Source organism: Sceloporus undulatus, chromosome 1 (genome assembly GCF_019175285.1).
Source record: "Sceloporus undulatus isolate JIND9_A2432 ecotype Alabama chromosome 1, SceUnd_v1.1, whole genome shotgun sequence".
Classification (NCBI taxonomy): Eukaryota; Metazoa; Chordata; class Lepidosauria; order Squamata; family Phrynosomatidae; genus Sceloporus; species Sceloporus undulatus.
In genome coordinates, this window is record NC_056522.1 from 170,268,780 (window position 1) to 170,285,529 (window position 16,750).

Genomic DNA, 16,750 nt, shown 5'->3' on the forward strand with positions numbered 1-16,750 from the left:
ATTCGTTGAAATGGTGAAAGTGATATCCTGGAATGTGAAAGGACTAAATTCGAAATATAAACGGAATCTAATTTTTCATCAGTTGAAAAAACTAAAAGGGGACTTAATTTGTATACAAGAGACCAAAATTAAAATACGGGAAGAGAGACTATTAAGGAATCCCAAATTGGGGCATTGTTATAGTTCATCTCTGGAAGGAGGGAAAAAAAGAGGAATAGCTGTATATATTAATAACAAATTCCCCTCTAAAGAAATCTTTAAAGATGAAAGGGATCCTATATAGCGGTTGAAGTGTCATTTCAGAATATAAAATTCTTAGCTGTGGGAATATATGCACCCAATGTTAATAGAGACATTTTTTCCCTGAAGCTTCATGAAGATCTGAAAGAAATTCATTATGACAATATTTTACTTTTAGGGGACTTCAATGCTGTCATTTGTCCTGAATTAGATAGAAAGTCCAATAAGAATAGGAAGATCAGGAAAAATCAGGGGAAACTCCCAAATTCTTTCTTTTCGTTAGCTGACAATTTTACCTTGCAAGATGTATGGCGATACAAATACAAAGAAACAAGAGACTATACATTTTATTCCGAAGTTCACGATTCATTTTCGAGAATTGATTTAATTTTGGGATCTAAAGGAATTTTACCTTATATAAGATCTATGAACACATAAGCATCGGGTCTATCTGACCATAACTTAATTTTGTTGGACTTTTTTGAACCAAAAAAAGATACCTTATGGAGACTTCCCTGGAACTTACTGGATGATGAAGAGGTAGTAAGGAAAACCAGAGAGGCATTACAGTTATATTTTAAAGAAAACACAACAGAGGATATTAAGCTTAAAACTTTATGGGATGCTGCCAAGGCAGTAATCAAATTGAATGTTGAAAAAAAAGAAAAAAGGCTTTACAAAAAAGAGAAAAATTGAAAGATGAGCTGGAAAAGAAGGATAAAGAATGGAAAGAAAGAGGGGACATTAAACTAAAAACTCAGGTGGAAATTCTAAAACAAGAGCTGAAGAATTTAGATATCTTGGAGATTAAAAATAAATTGGTATTGTTAAAACAAAAACAATTTGAAAGCGATAATAAAGCTGGAAAAGTATTAGCGTCAAGACTAAGAAGGTACCGGGGGAAAAAATAATAACTCACATCGAACATGAAGGGACGAAAGTAACAGACCAAAAAAAGATTAAGGAGCTCTTCAGAAACTATTTTGAGAAACTATATAGCAAAATGGATACTACTATGGAAGGGAGAGAGAAATTAAGAAGATTTATGTTAAAGCAAGACTCCTTAGTATTAAAAGAAGAAGAAAGAGATTTAATAAACCATGATACAGTGGTACCTCGGGATACGAAATACCCAGGTTACGAAATTTCCGGGATACGAAAAAATCCCATAGGAAATAATTGTTCCGGGTTACGAATGTTTTTCGGGTTACGAAAAAAATTTTGGTGCTTTTTTCGGCTTTTTCGCACGGAATCGCGGCTTTTCCCCATTAGCGCTTATGGCATTTCGGCTTACGAAGGCTTTTCGGGTTACGAAAGCGGCCGCGGAACGAATTAATTTCGTAACCCGAGGGAGCAGTGTATTACTAGTGAGGAGATTTCAAAAGCAACTAGGAACTTGAAATTGGGCAAATCTCCAGGTCCTGATGGGCTCCCTTCAGTTTTTTTTTTATAAAAAACTAGAAGATATTATTAGGGAACCATTAAGAGACACTATGAATAATATTCAAGTTAATGGGATTCCAGATACCTGGAAGGAGGCCCTGGTTGTATTGATACCCAATAACGCTCAAAGCGACGTTATTAATTACAGACCTATATCCCTGACCAATCCCGATTATAAAATTTATACCAGTATATTAGCTGAAAGATTAAGGAAAGTTCTGAATATACATATAGATCAATGCGGATTCCTCCCATTCAGACAAAGTAAAGAGAATATCAGGATAGTATTAAATATTATTGAAAAATATGAGCGTCAGAATGATAAAAAGTTGGCTATGTTGCTGGTGGATGAGGAAAAAGTATTTGACTGGATTAATTGGAGCTATTTGGAGGAAATATTGAAATGGATGAATCTGGGAACCAAGATTTACAATTGGATATTGGCTGTATATACAGAGCAAAAGGCTTAATTGATAGTGAACAATGAAAGAACTGCTTATTTCAAAATAGAGCGAGGCACAAGGCAAGGCTGTCCCCTATCCCCACTTTTGTTTGTGGTTGCATTCGAAGTTTTGTTAAATTACATCAGATCTAACCCTGGCATAAAAGGAGTCAAAATAAGAGAACATGAATTTAAAGTAAGAGCCTTCGCTGATGACCTGATTTGTTTTTTGGATAACCCACTAGACAGTATAAGTGTTCTGACATCGATTTTACAAGAATTTGTTGAAGTTTCAGGTCTGAAGATAAACCAATCTAAAACATCATTTATAACAAAGAATCTAAGTAAAGAAGAGAATTTGGAATTGAGTAAAATTTCTGGATTTAATATAAAAAATAAGGCTAAGTATTTAGGAATTACAATAACAAATAGGAATATTGATTTATTTGAAAATAACTATAAGAAGTTATGGGATGAGATAAAAAGGGATTTAGCCACATGGGCTAAATTGTACCTTTCCTTTTCCAGTAGGATTGCAACTATAAAAATGAGTATATTACCACGCTTCTTATATCTATTTCAGAATATACAAATAATATCTAATTTGAAAGTATTCTCAATATGGCAAAAATAATTGTCTAAGTTTCTATGGGAAGGAAAACGAGCAAGGGCTTACCCTTGGAAGATTCTAATGGACGATTGTGATAGAGGAGGCTGCACCCTCCCTAATCTTAAATGGTACTATTTTGCATCTGGGTTGTGTTGGTTAGAAAAATGGTTCAAGTTAGAAGATGAAAGATTACTATCTCTAGAAGGTAATGATTTGAGATTTGGTCTGCACGCTTTCCTCTGGTATAACAAAGTAACAGAAAACAGAGATTTTGAACATTACTTCATAAGAAGATCTTTATTGTTGATATGGAACAACGTAAAACCTCTGTTTTATAGAGTAAAACAGACGCCTAAATGGGCGTCTCCTCAGGAAGCATTTCAACAAAGGTCCAAAATCTGTAATAGGACCTGTCTTAGATATTCTGATATTGTTTTCAGTGGAAATTATAGAATGATCTCCTTAAAAACAAGGGAACAATTGGAATTTGAGAATATTATAATAGATTGGTTTAGTTACTTTCAAATAGTGGAAAGATTTAAATCAGATTGTGTTAATTTTGGAATTACCATGGAATCTAATGAACTGGATAAAATTATAGAAAATAAAGAGAAAAGACATCTTTCAAGATATTATAGAATTCTGAAAGGTAGAGATCTTGAGGATGAAATAGTAAAGAACTGCATGGTGAAATGGTCGCATGATTTAGGGAAAAATATAGACTTGGAATTATGGGAAAGATCATGGAGAGTGACTAGAAAATTTACTTTATGTCAAAACTTTAAGGAGAACTATATTAAGATGATATATCAATGGCATATGACTCCTGTTAAATTGAATATTATCTCCATTTATGGTGGTCCTGCATCAAAGCCAGGGAATATTGGAGATCTATACGATTATTGATGATTAATTTTTTACAATTAGATATCCCACTTGACCCTCAACTGTTTTTGTTAAATATGACTGGAATTTTGGAAAACAAAAAGGCAAAGGAAGCCTCACGTTTAATTTTGTATATGATCACCACGGCCAGAATTTTGTATGCCCAATTTTGGAGAAACCCGCAAACCCCAACAGCTGAGGCATGGTTGGTCAAAATCAGGGAGGCTAAAAGTCTAGATATACTTACCGCCAGCCTGAGAAATAAAAAAGTTGATATGGTTAAGGAATAATGGAATTGTCTAAATGTATATGATGGAATGAAAGCAGTGTAATTAGGTAGTTAGACGAAATATAGCATATATATAATAATTAATATTCAATTAAGAGATTAAAATATAGGACCGTTTTCCTTTTCTCTGGCTTAAACGATTGAATGGATATAACTGAAGGGAAAATATATTTTTATAATTTTATATGAATTTTCCCCTTTACTCTTATTTCCTTTTCCCCATACGGATACTGTAAAGGATGTATGTACTAATACAGTTTTTTCTTTTATCTTGTTTATAGTTGCTATAAACTAAAAAAGAGGGATACCAATTGGCTTCCTGGAAGCAATGGAAGTGTTTAGCTTTAGAGATTTACTGATAATATGTATAATATGCATATGTATATGTACGTAATGTCTCTTTGTAAAATGCTTGTTAGTTTGTTATTATGTGTCATTATTTGTTATTCGTGTTTTAATTAAATAAAATTAAAAAAATCTAAAAAAAGGAACTGTCTAATAAAATCAGGCTGATTTAAAAGTAACACCACTGATTGTCATTATATTCTTTGATAAGTTTGTCTGATACATATTTTAAGTCATCATGCATCTTCTTACCTTGAAGGCCTGGTCGACCTTGAGGTCCCCGGTCACCCTTTGGTCCCTCTCCAATTCTGCCTGGTAATCCAGGAAGTCCTGCTTGGCCTGGGGGACCCTGTGGGCCGGCAAATCCTGGTTCTCCTTTTACACCAGGAATCCCTGGACTTCCTGCAGCTCCCGGGAAACCCACATCTCCTTTTGCACCTAAGAAGTAAAATAAAACACTTTGTGGTTAGATAAAACATCACTAGAGTTATTGCTCTGGGAAATTCAGGGGACTGAGAGGAAGCACACACCACTGTTTTAGTCTTATGATCCTGATACTAGTGTATGAATGCTGCATACTTTGTGTACAAAAAAAGAGAAGGAAGGCAAATGATTAACTGAAATGCAGGACAACATGCCATAATTACATGCTGAAAATATGTGAAGAGGTGTAGAGTACACTAGAAGTTTCTGGCTAAATCCCCCAGCTGCTTTGATTAAAAGTTCCTGCATGACAGGGGGTTGGATTGGATGGCTCTTGTGGTCTCTTCCAACTCTACAGTTCTATGATTCTATGATTCTAATTGGGAATAAACAGATCAGCAGGTAACAATATACAAAACTAACAGGAACTACATTCTATAGGGAACTACTTTTTAAATTCCTCTGCTCTAAGTGGCTGTCCACATGGGCCAAAAGGCCCATGTTGACCCTGGCCTTGTGGCATTGTTTTGGATGACACAGGACAAAACCCTGGGGCCAGGAACAGGCTGGATCCTGGCAGAATGGATGCAGATCTGGTGGATCTGGCTCAATCCCAGGGTAAATAGCTCTTAAATGCAGTCAGTTTGACCCCTGGTTTGCCATGGAATTTCCTAGAATCTCCACAGCAAACTCCAGCTATTTAGATGCCCTGCACACCTGTCACTGTCTGATTGGAAATGGGGCACCTGGCTGCACCCATGAGGCCAGGCGCCCCATTTTTGCATCAGACACATCGATGGGGTCCACTTACTAGTGGAGACACAGGAGAAGATAAGGAGCGCATGCTGATTGTCAGTCCCTGGGCTGGCTTGGGGACAGGCATGTAAACACCCCATCTCTGCAATGGCCTAGGGACTGATCCTGATTAACACCTAGGCCAGGAAAACACGAGCTGAACACAGGCCTTCCTGGCCTGTCTGTTCAGGGCCTAAGTGATTTTTAAATGTTTCAGTGTAGTAATCTGGTTCTTCTGTGCTATTTGCTTAACTGACATTCTCTTCCTTCCTCACCATCACCACCATCATCACTGCTGCTGCCTTGGACATTTTATGGACAGATGGGTTTCAAGTAGTTTAATTTATTATTATTTTTTAAATCAAGAACCTCTGACCAGTTTGCTTGCAACAATACAATCAGCTTAGACATGCAAAGTAGTTGAAATCTAAGAATAAAAAAGTCATTAAATAAAAACAAAGTGTGGTGTTCTAAGGATAGATGTTACAGAATGATCAGTTAAATTTTGTCAATTCTATGGAAAAATAATTCCTTCTTGGTTCCCATGGGAATTCAGTTTTTCTCTGAGAGCTGCAAGTTGCTAGCTGTGTCTATCCTAGAGCCTGTGTCCTCATTTCCAATTATTGCCCCATTTCTTCCAATTCACTTAGTATGTCATAGATGTATCCACCCCATGGCCTTTAGCTCTTGCCCTGGAGTCCTTAAATGCCATCTTATCCTAAATTTCCCTTAAATTCTAACTTTGATTCCCTCCCTTGCTGCCACTTCCCTTTTTGTCACTGATATACAAATACTGCTTTACCAACTTGTTTTATTCACAGAGTTGATTTAGCTAAGATTTCAGAACACTGTTCTTGCAGAATCTTTTCATGCTCCAGCTTCCTCAGATATCCACTTGTTTATTATAATTATTGTCTTGACTAACATCATGTTAATTGCTCTATCAAGGTGTACTTGCTCTATGAATTCATATTAAATTTTAAGCCTATAACGATGACACATGTAAATGGCATATCTATAGCACACGCTTTCCCATCATTTTCATTTCATCCACCTCTATTCCTTTTACATTTAATGCTCTATAGATTACCTCTTTCTCCCTTGGCTCCTGGAAGTCCCGGAAGTCCTCTACCTGGAATACCTGATAGCAAAACAGAGAAAACACAAAGATATTCAAATGTATCTCTTAAATTAAAATGTAGCATTGCCAAAGCTTCTGATGATGTATTCACACAGTAAAAAATGAACCATAATCCTGATTTTTCTCCCATAATATCTATGTAATGTCACTTCTCTCTTCCTTCAAACCTCTTTAAAACCTACTTCTACACTGATGTAGTCTGTTTAGTCTCGATTCAGGGTCCACACAGCTACTGGAAATATGACTGCTATATTATATACAACCACATGTCAGGGCATGTGATCTAAATCCTGTAGAACAACTTCCTCTGAGGGCTGGAAAAGAGGCATCAAGGGGGCTATTCACACTGAAAATAATTTGGGATGAATCTGGGTTGCATCTTTGTTGTTCACATGCATCCCAAATGCACTTGATTCAGTTTTGGGCAAGGCTGCCAAAAACCCCACTTAACCCAGGATAATTGGTATAGGGTTTTCTATTGAGCTTTTTAAAAAAGATTCATATGGTCAGCGGTATGAATAACAATCTGAATAGACCCTCGATTTAACCTTGCATGCCCGGCTGCTTATTGACATCATCCGGCTAAAAGAATGTCATCTGAATGAAAGGAATTCACAGTTCTGCTGAATACCACACAGCTCATTAGTCCCACTTCTAAAACTTAGTCCATGTAGATGAAGTTGTTCACATTCATGCTGTTTTATCTTTCTTACTTTTACACTTTTACACCATCACCTCACTTTGTTGCCTTTCTTCATATCTAGGTATCAATCACATTTCAGATTCATCTTTTCACGTTTATTCTTAATGCCAGTATATATTATAATATACTGTATACACATTATACACTACAATCAATGTGCATGCCCTTTTACGGAGTAAGCAAAGGAGTATGTTGTTACGGGTTTGCATTCTGCTAGAATACAAGTGGTAAAGGTCACACAAGGGAAATTGGTGAAAAGGCACAGGGAAGCACTGATATAAATTTAGCATAAATGTAAGAGGTGAGTTGTGGGGAGACTCCAGTGAGGGTATCAAAAGAAAATGCTAAAACATTTATAATCTTCTTAATGGGGATAACTGTATGCATTACAAACACTATCATTGGAATGATTAAAGAGGGTGTGCCTTGTTTACTTTTTTACTACATGAGTAAACCCCTGTTTGGAAATCGTATGTAAAAAAAATGGCAATATCAAGAACCCCAAACCTCAGTCTTCCAAAAGGGGAACCCCACTCCACAAAACAACCTGGGGAAAAGCAGCCTAAGCAATTATCCATGAATATTGGGGAGCTAAGTTTTACATAGAAACATATACATTGGAAAGCACAACTTCTGTGAAGCCAAAAGTCCATTTTCTACAGCATATTTTGCTAAAATCAGAATTTTCAAGAGAAAAAAAATTAAAATTAAAACTAAAAATTTCAACCCTAAATCGCTCACAAAGTTTATTATTGTGGAATTTGTTTTATTTCTATATGATCCAGCTCTACATATCTACCTCTAAAAATATGAGAGCAACTTTATGCACATGGCTGTCATATGTACATGGAGTAATTTGGTTTGAGTACTGCAAAATATCTGCATGTGAAATGCGTATGATATTTCTTTGGCTTGCTCTAAAATAGTGCTGAATAGTCAGTATGAATCCTTTCCACTCTCCTTGAGATATTAACAGGGTTAAACATTTGTTATGTATACAGTAATTAACAGTAAAAACACTTAAGAAATCTTGACATTTCACCAGCAACTGTGGCTGGCATCTTCAGAGAAAACTGGCATGGAAGAGAGTGGGTATTTATCCATGCCAGTATTCTCTGAAGATGCCATCCATGGATACTGGCGAAATGTCAGGAATAAACTCTTCTAGAACATGGCCACATAGCCCCCAAAACCCATAAAAAACTATGGATGCCGGCCATGAAAGCCTTTGACTTTACTTAAGAAATCTTTTGAAACTCCAGTTAGTTAAGCGTATATGATCAAGTAACTATAGTAAACATAATCTATAGTGAAAGAACAGGAAAGCAAAGTACTTACCTGGCTCACCCTTTGGACCAGATGAGCCTGGGATTCCATCATAACCTGGCTCACCCTTTTCTCCAGAAATACCTGGTGGGCCAGAGGGTCCAGGATCACCTACAAAAGGATATTTACATCTTGGAATGATGTTAAGAAATGCATCTATATTTACAAAATTGCTTTCCAATGGAAGAAATCAATTATCTTTCTCAGAAGAAACCCACAAAGTCTATTGAAAAAACTTCTGAACTGAACTCAGTATACAACAAAGAAGTGAAATCTAATTACATTAAAATTAAACATCACCCCACAGTTTTAGAGATAACTTGCAATGTTTATAATGAACAAGAACTGGCACTGTCTTGTCATTTTTCAACTATATTATAATAAAACTGGTGTACAATACAGTGGACCCTTGTTATACGCTGGGGTTTGGTTCCAAGATCCCCCCGTGTATAACAAAATCCGTGTATGCTCAAGTCCCATTAAATATAATGACACAGCAAAATGGTGTCCCTAATAAAAAATGGAACATCAAGGTAAATTTATACTTTTTTGGAACATTTTCAAACCATGTATGCTTAAATCCGTGTATAAAAAATCCGTGTATAAGAAGGGCCGACTGTACTATAAAGAGCCTGTTGTACAAAACATGACTTAACCTTTCAAAGCACTGACACGTTTAATTTATATGATGTGTGAATCACAGGAATGACATGTTATGTTACTTTATAAATGAGTAATGAATGAAAGAGTATTTTGATATATATTAAAAAAAAACTTTACCTGTTTGTCCTTTTAAGCCCGGAAAACCATGCAAACCTGGGGTTCCTTTTTCCCCTCTTTCACCTGGGATTCCGGGAACACCTTTTAAAAAGAGCATAAGGCTTAGTTTTGTTGCCTTAGCACTGGTAGACAACACTAGGGAAAGCTTTGGAACCCTTACCTGGAGAACCTGGAAGACCTGGCTGCCCTTTGGCACCTGGTGCCCCAGGGAATCCTGTAATTCCTAGAGCACCCTTTTCACCTTTTTCCCCAGGTACACCTGGGCTACCTGTCCATCCTGGCTCTCCCTGTGAGATAGAAGAACTAGTTGTAAATTCTTCATGCTTACAATAGCATGTACAACACACATTCTAAAACCTTGACATCCTTTCGACTTTGATGGTTATTCTTCTCCAAAACAACAGTCTAACCTAGCAGAAGGAAGCTTTCTATAATTCCTAAATTAACCTCCTTATCTTTTAAAACAGATGTTTTAGCGAAGTAAATTTTTGCATAAAGTTTAGAACATATGACATAATTCATGGAAGATGATGGATACCTTCTCACCAGGAGCCCCAGGGAAGCCAATTCCTGGGAATCCAGGTTGTCCTTTCTCCCCTTTCACACCTTTTTCTCCAGGAAACCCTGGTCTACCAGCTTCACCTGGAAGACCCTGCACACCCTTTTCTCCTGATTGCCCTGAAATTAAGAGCTCATATATTATTTTATTCTTTAGGAAAAAAAGAAATGTAGCAACATAAATATTTGGCTATTAGACCATGCATGGCAAGTCAATGGAAAATTCCAAGTGCCAATGATCTAAAGTGTTACCTGGCAGACCCATTTCTCCTGAAGATCCCTTTTGTCCAGGAGGCCCAGGTTCACCCTGGTATCCTGGAAGGCCTGCGTCCCCTTTTGGCCCTAAATTGTGAAGCAAAATTATTAAAAACAAGATTAATCATCTTGGGTCACTAGTATGTATTATAACAAAATGCCCACAATTGATTATATGTGCATGCAACATGCAGTAAAAGTAAAACACAGTGAGAGCCAGATGCTTTATGAAAACTACTGCTGAAAAGAAAAACAGGCTTATATACCTGCTTCGCCAGGTAAGCCAGGATCTCCATCCTTGCCTGGCATTCCTGGTATGCCAGGATCCCCTTGAGTTCCTTTCTCTCCACTTGGTCCAGGTTGCCCTGGAAGCATAAACATTTTGGTTCATGACATGGTTCACTTTTTCACCACAGCTGAAGTTATGTGCTATAAAATGGTGAAAATCACATTGGGCATGTTACAAGTGATTAACTATCTACATGAGTATACACAGAGTACAAGAAGTAAGCTTAATTATGCTGGCTGGGGTTTAACCCTAAAACACTTTCATTGTTATTTCTGAGGTCTAGTGACAAATATGTGTGTGTTTGTGCCCTTTTCTCATTAGCAAATGGGCTCAGGAAGTGTAGTATTTCCAGACAAAAGAGTACATGTGTATTTGGGGTGAGCTTCTGGTTGTTTTTTTTAAAATACACAGGAAAGTCTCATTTTTTTATTTTCAATTTTTACAGGCTTTTGCACAATCAGATTGGTATTTAGTAAGTAAAGTTTATTCAGAAATGCGTGGGTTCATGGAGGTTAATTGGCCCTTTAATTAACTGCCCAGTAATTCATTAAATGAACAGATCAAATTCTGAAAAAGGGAATTCTTACATTGAATTCCTGTTTTCTAGGACTCCCAAAGCGGATTCAAATTTATCTACCCCTCGGTATAAATTGCAAATTCCATCTTTCATTTTCAGTTCTGCAGGTTTCAGGAGCTGGCCCTGTGGGCCTCCTCACAAGCTCTGGAGGCTCCTATACACCTCTGGCGCCTCAGCAGATGCAGGTTGAATGTGCCATCCATCTATCCTTAGCCACCTTAACTTGCAAAGTTTATCAGCACAGTTTGCATATCTTATGGAGCTTTCTGGAAGCAAGGAGTGAGCCAGTTTATAAATAAACAAGAAGTTTATTGTAAAAGATAATGTAGAAGCACCCTGGATCACGTCTTTGTTGAATCTGGAGAACTCCAGATAGAGCCAGCACTTTAAAATCCCCCAGACCCCCCCCCCCTTTTGGATTGTTTTTCCTTCTGGTCAGCCTTTGATGTAGAATTCCTCCCTTTGTTCTGAAGGGGGGAAGGAGGGGGAGCTGCCATTTGGTTCCTAGTTCCGTTAACTAGGAGAGATCTAAGGCTGTATGCATCCTTGATATCTGTTACCCATCCAGCCCTCATAAAACTGGCTGTCTGCAATACGTGATCATCTGGCCCATTTCCCATGGTGGCAGTCCTCCTTTCCAAAAATGCCTATCTATCTATATCTCTACTCCCTCTCTATATATGCTTATCTATCTCTATTCCTATTTGTGTGTGAGAGCCTATTCCCTGACTCCCATTCTGCAGTCTATCTATCTATCTATCTATCTATCTATCTATCTATCTATCTATCCAGCATACATCTTGGACCGTGTGTGGGTCCATGTGCAGCCGGGGTTGACACCCTATATCCCAGGAAGTCATGTTTATCTGTGTGAAAGTGGCCATTTGGACAGTTTGTTGTGGTCCAGCAGCCTCTTCAACACTTTTCTGACAAGTTGCGCACATGACTATTCACATCCTGAGAATATATCAAAAATGTCCTCTAGGTACAACCAACACTCCTTCAAAGAGCAGATCATGCAGAACTTCATGTATCAGCTTCATAAAGCAAGAAGACCTCCCCAAAAGACCAAATGAAGCACCAAATATCAAACGCCCCCAAAGGGACAATGGAATGCCGTGTTTGTACTCGTCCCTTCCTTGATTCTTACTCGAAAGTAAGCATGCCCCGCCAAATCCAATTTAGTGAAAATTTTCCCCCTGTGGGGACAGCCAGCTCAGCAATGTCCTTCATCAGAGGCAGGTGGGTACTTGCTGGCAGGTGGCTTATGGCATTCAAGTTCTTATAGTCTGCTACCAGTCTCAGGGACCCATCCCTTCTTCTCCTGAAAAATACTGGAGCCCCCAAAAGGCAAGCAGAAGGGCGAATAAACCCCCTGGTCAAGGTTTTTCCCTCAAGATAATTCCCATTGAGCGTGTCATTTCCCGTGGTGTCATGGGGAACACTTTTGGTTTGGGTGGAAGCAACCCTGGGTTCAGTTTCTATAGCGCATTTGTGTCCCGGTGGGGGGGGGGGCAAGCACGTCACATTCCTTTTCTTCAAAAACCTCCCCCAAATCTTGGTATACCTCCGGGAACCCTAATGGAGGTTGGAGCCCTATCCCTGGCGCTCATGGCGTAGGGCCCCTCAGTGTCACTGTCAGGGCTATAATCTCTGCGGAGAGTGTCCTTACAGTACTTCAGATGCTGCTTGCATCCTGGATCGTTGAAAGTTAGCAGCTTATTCTTGCCAATTAATATCAGGGTTATGAAGCACCAGCCAATCTATGCCTAGCACCAAGTCCCAACCTTGGGCGCTCCCGATTACAAACTGTAGTGTTCCTGGTGTCCAGCAATTTTTCAAAGTTAATAGCTCTGTCCTGCGTCCTGCTGGGCAACCCCTCCCATCAGGGAGCCATCCATTTGCAGGAAAGGGATCTCCTCAGGTGGAGGCTCTTGCTGATTCCCCAAGCCTGCACTATTTTTGGGGCTGATTAAGCACCTAGTGCAGCCCGAATCCAGGGCTGCCAGCAAAATTCCCATGAGTTTCCTTGCGCTTGTGCCCCAGTTTTGCACTCCAAGAAATAAATGGGCAATCCCCCCCACTCACCACATCTGGGAGGCTGCCTGTCCTGGTCTGCATCCTTCGGGTGTGGCCTCAAAGCATTGAGTTTCCAGTCCCCCGGGTGGGTGGCTTGCCCTGTAGCCTCTCTCCTTGCTCCTCTTCCAGAGTGGTGCCTTGAGGGTTGTCTTGTCGCCGGTCTTTTCTGGGCACTTTGGAATGAGATGCCCCTTCATCCCGCAAGCCAAGCAGAGACCCCAGCCTCATCCTGCCACTGTCTCTCTGTCTCCCTCATGGATTTCCGGATGGACCTGGGGTGCCCCCTCCCAGAGGGTTTTTAAACCAGGGGCTTCCCCTGTTGGACAGCGGCCCGCTGTGTGGCTTTGTCGCACCTGCTCCTTGGTAGTTTCAGCCACCCCGGCCTACTGCGATCCACTTCTGCAGCCCCTCACCTCTGGGTTGCCTCGCATCAACACCCACTCTAGTAGGTCCGAGTTGAGCCCATCCTGGAACTGTCGAGCTTCATGGCCTTCCGGGTAATCTGGGATCTTGTGCCGCCACAGCTCATAAACTCCCACACAACTCGGCCACTGACCGCTTGCCTTGCTGGAGAGTCTTGAATTTAGTTTTGGCGCGATCCACTCGGAAGGGGTCTTCAAATCGGGCCCCTCAACGCCGTCATAAAGGCCGCCAGGTTCTGAAGCTCTGTGCCCTGCAGTCATACAGCTGCACCAGCCACTGTGCCGCCTGACCTTCCAGCCTGCCAGCCACGCAACGCACCTTCTCGGCTTCATCCGGGAGTAGTCCCTCGGTCCTCTATGCCCTGCCACCCTGGGGCCAGAAAGAATGGGAGCTGCCTTCAGATCCCCATTAAATTTGGCTTTCCATTTACTTCGCCAGGAGCTCTCCCGCTCCCACTCAACGCCTCGGCTTTTCCCCCGCTCCCCCCTTCTGGGGGCCGCGTCCAGTCCTGCCTTGAACCTGAGGGTGGTCGTGAGGTCGCCTCTGCCTCCTCATGCCCGTCCGCACTCCAGACCCGCCCAACGACTGCCTTGCTAGTTTGGGAGTGGAGGAAGCCATCTCCCAGCCGCACCTCGTTCGGTCCTCCTTTCCCTGCGCCCAGCTCCCGCCCGGTCGTCGGTGAGATAAGCATGGATTTCAGTTCCCTCAATCATCCTCCCTAAGGCTGGCCACCTCATCTGGTAGGTTCTCCTCCCTTGGCGCCAACAGCAGGGCCTCATCCCACGGGCTTGGTCCCAAGCCGTTACTCGCTTACTCTGCCTGCTCTGCAGCATTTCTTCTTGTCCTCCGAAGGTGGGAACTACAGGTCCTCCGGGCAGACCTGCTCTCTCGCCACCTTTGTTTGGGCTTGGCTCTCCACTGCTCACCGGCCTCTAGGTTTTTCTCCCCCCTGAGAATTTTCTTCTGAGCCAACTGGCACTCTCCAGTGGCAGGGATCCTTGGACGTCAAGAAGATGGTGAGATACACAAAACTGTGTGAGACTTGGGATTGTTTCCCAAAAATCCACAACCAAACTAATGTAAAACAGAAGTTTATTGTAAAAAGATAATGTAGAAGCACCCCTGGATCACGTCTTTGTTGAATCTGAGAACCCAGATAGAGCCAGCACTTTAAAATCCCCCAGACCCCCCCCCTGGGATTGTTTTCCTTCTGGTCAGCCTTTGATGGTAGAATTCCCCTTTTGTCTGAAGGGGGAAGGAGGGGGGTTTTGCCATTTGGTTCCTAGTTCCGTTAACTAGAGAGGATCTAAGGCTATATGCATCCTGATATCTGTTACCCATCCAGCCCTCAAAAGCTGGCCTGTCTGCGATACGTGATCATCATGGCTCATTTCCCATGGTGGCAGTCCTCCTTTCCAAAAATGCCATCTATCTACTCCCTCTCTCTATATATGCTTATCTATCCATTCTATTTGTGGGTGAGAGCCTATTCCCTGACTCCCATTCTGCAGTCTATCTATCTACCATCCATCTATCTCTACAAGGTCTGTCTATACTATCTCTATCTATCTATCTCTCAAAACCCATGGCAGAATACACCCTGAATGACTGACTGAAGGTGGATTCTGACAATGGCTGGTGGGAACTGAGTTGGTAACTACATTTTGCTGTATTCCTAAAGGGCCAAGCTGGTCTGCCTAAAACATCAGGGCTCACCTAGCAGCAACTTCATTTTTGTTTCCAGACACCAGCTTCACAGACCCCATAGCTTTTTGTGTGCATTGATCCATGCGGGCAGGGATAGCTGGACAGGGCAAAGGAAACCCCATTTTCCGCCCTCTTGATTGTCACCTCCCCAATCAGGGGTTGTTCTTCCACACCCTCTTCTTAACTTTGTGAAGTTGTTAAGTGCTAACTGGTGGCTAGGAGGACGTACTAGGCACGTTCCTGTCTCCAAAAGTCTTAAGCTGGGAAATAGGGGCTACTGAGCATTCCCGAGATGTAATGTCACCAGTTATACATATATTTGCCAAGGTATGTGGCAGGTAGTGATGAGGGAAAAGGAATGACTGTGGCAGAAACTAACATTCTCTCAAATGCTTACTATACTTACTACTTCATGAGTTTTTGTTTCATTTTGAGTATTTTACAGCAAATATTGTAAATCCAGACAATTTTTCAATGCTATCTGATTTTGGAGGTAGGGTTTATCATTAGGCTTACTTCTCCTTCGCGCTTAGATGTGAACATAATTCACATTCTGTTGAGAGCTTTTGTGCAAGTTGCAACATGCGTGTTTGATTTTGCATACCTGAGGAAGAAGGGTAGCCAACTCCATCAGGCCTTCCCTGAAAGAGGATCCCACACCTCCATCCACCATCAGCCAGAGAGGGGGAAGGGGAAGCCAGCTCCATCACCTTCCCTGAAAGAGGATCCCAACCCCCTCCAATCCACCATCATCCCAGAGGGAGAAGGGGAATCCAGCTCCATCTGGCCTTCCCGGAAAGAGGATCCCACCCCTCCATCCACCATCATCCAGAGGGGGAAGGGGAATCCAGCTCCATCAGAGCCTCCCGTGAAAGAGGATTCCACCCCTCCATCCACCATCATCCAGAGGGGGAAGGGGAATCCAGCTCCATCCGGCCTTCCCTGAAAGAGGATCCCCCCTTCATCCCCACCATCATCCAGAAGATGGGGAAGTTGTAAGCCACATCCCCCTGGAGGAGTGAACTGGCAGGCCCACAACGCCATCGGGCCCTATCCTTAAGATATAGAGACCTTCCCTCCAGTCCATACTGCCTTGGGTCCAGGCCTCAGAGGGAAAGATGAACTCCAGAACCTGATCCCCTTCCCCACAACCATTCCCTTCTCCTTTTATGTTTTGTCTTTTTCTTTCTATACTGTAAGCCTGAGGGCAGGGGGAACCGTCTAATCAAAAGATTGTATGTACAGTGGTACCCCCGGTTATGAATTTAATTCGTTCCCGCCGCCGCGTTCGTAACCCGAAATCCTTCGTAAAGCCGAAAAAGCCAAGGCGCTAATAGCGAAAGCCGCGATTTTCGTGCGAAAAGCGCTGAAAAGCACCAAAATTTTTTCGTAAACCGAAATAACCTTCGTAACCCGAACAGTTTTTTTTCTATGGATTTT

At 41.3% G+C, this 16,750-nt stretch overlaps 1 protein-coding gene across 1 annotated transcript in view; it reads right to left on the reverse strand.

Annotated features, from left to right (window-relative positions):
* The window catches only part of COL4A1 (collagen type IV alpha 1 chain), a 207,521-nt gene that overhangs the window by 31,742 nt on the left and 159,029 nt on the right, over positions 1–16,750 (reverse strand). Inside the window, 8 exon segments of the mRNA XM_042445763.1 lie at positions 4,507–4,692; positions 6,563–6,613; positions 8,655–8,753; positions 9,423–9,503; positions 9,583–9,709; positions 9,961–10,100; positions 10,233–10,322; positions 10,502–10,600. Coding sequence (XP_042301697.1) covers positions 4,507–4,692; positions 6,563–6,613; positions 8,655–8,753; positions 9,423–9,503; positions 9,583–9,709; positions 9,961–10,100; positions 10,233–10,322; positions 10,502–10,600 — 873 coding nt within the window.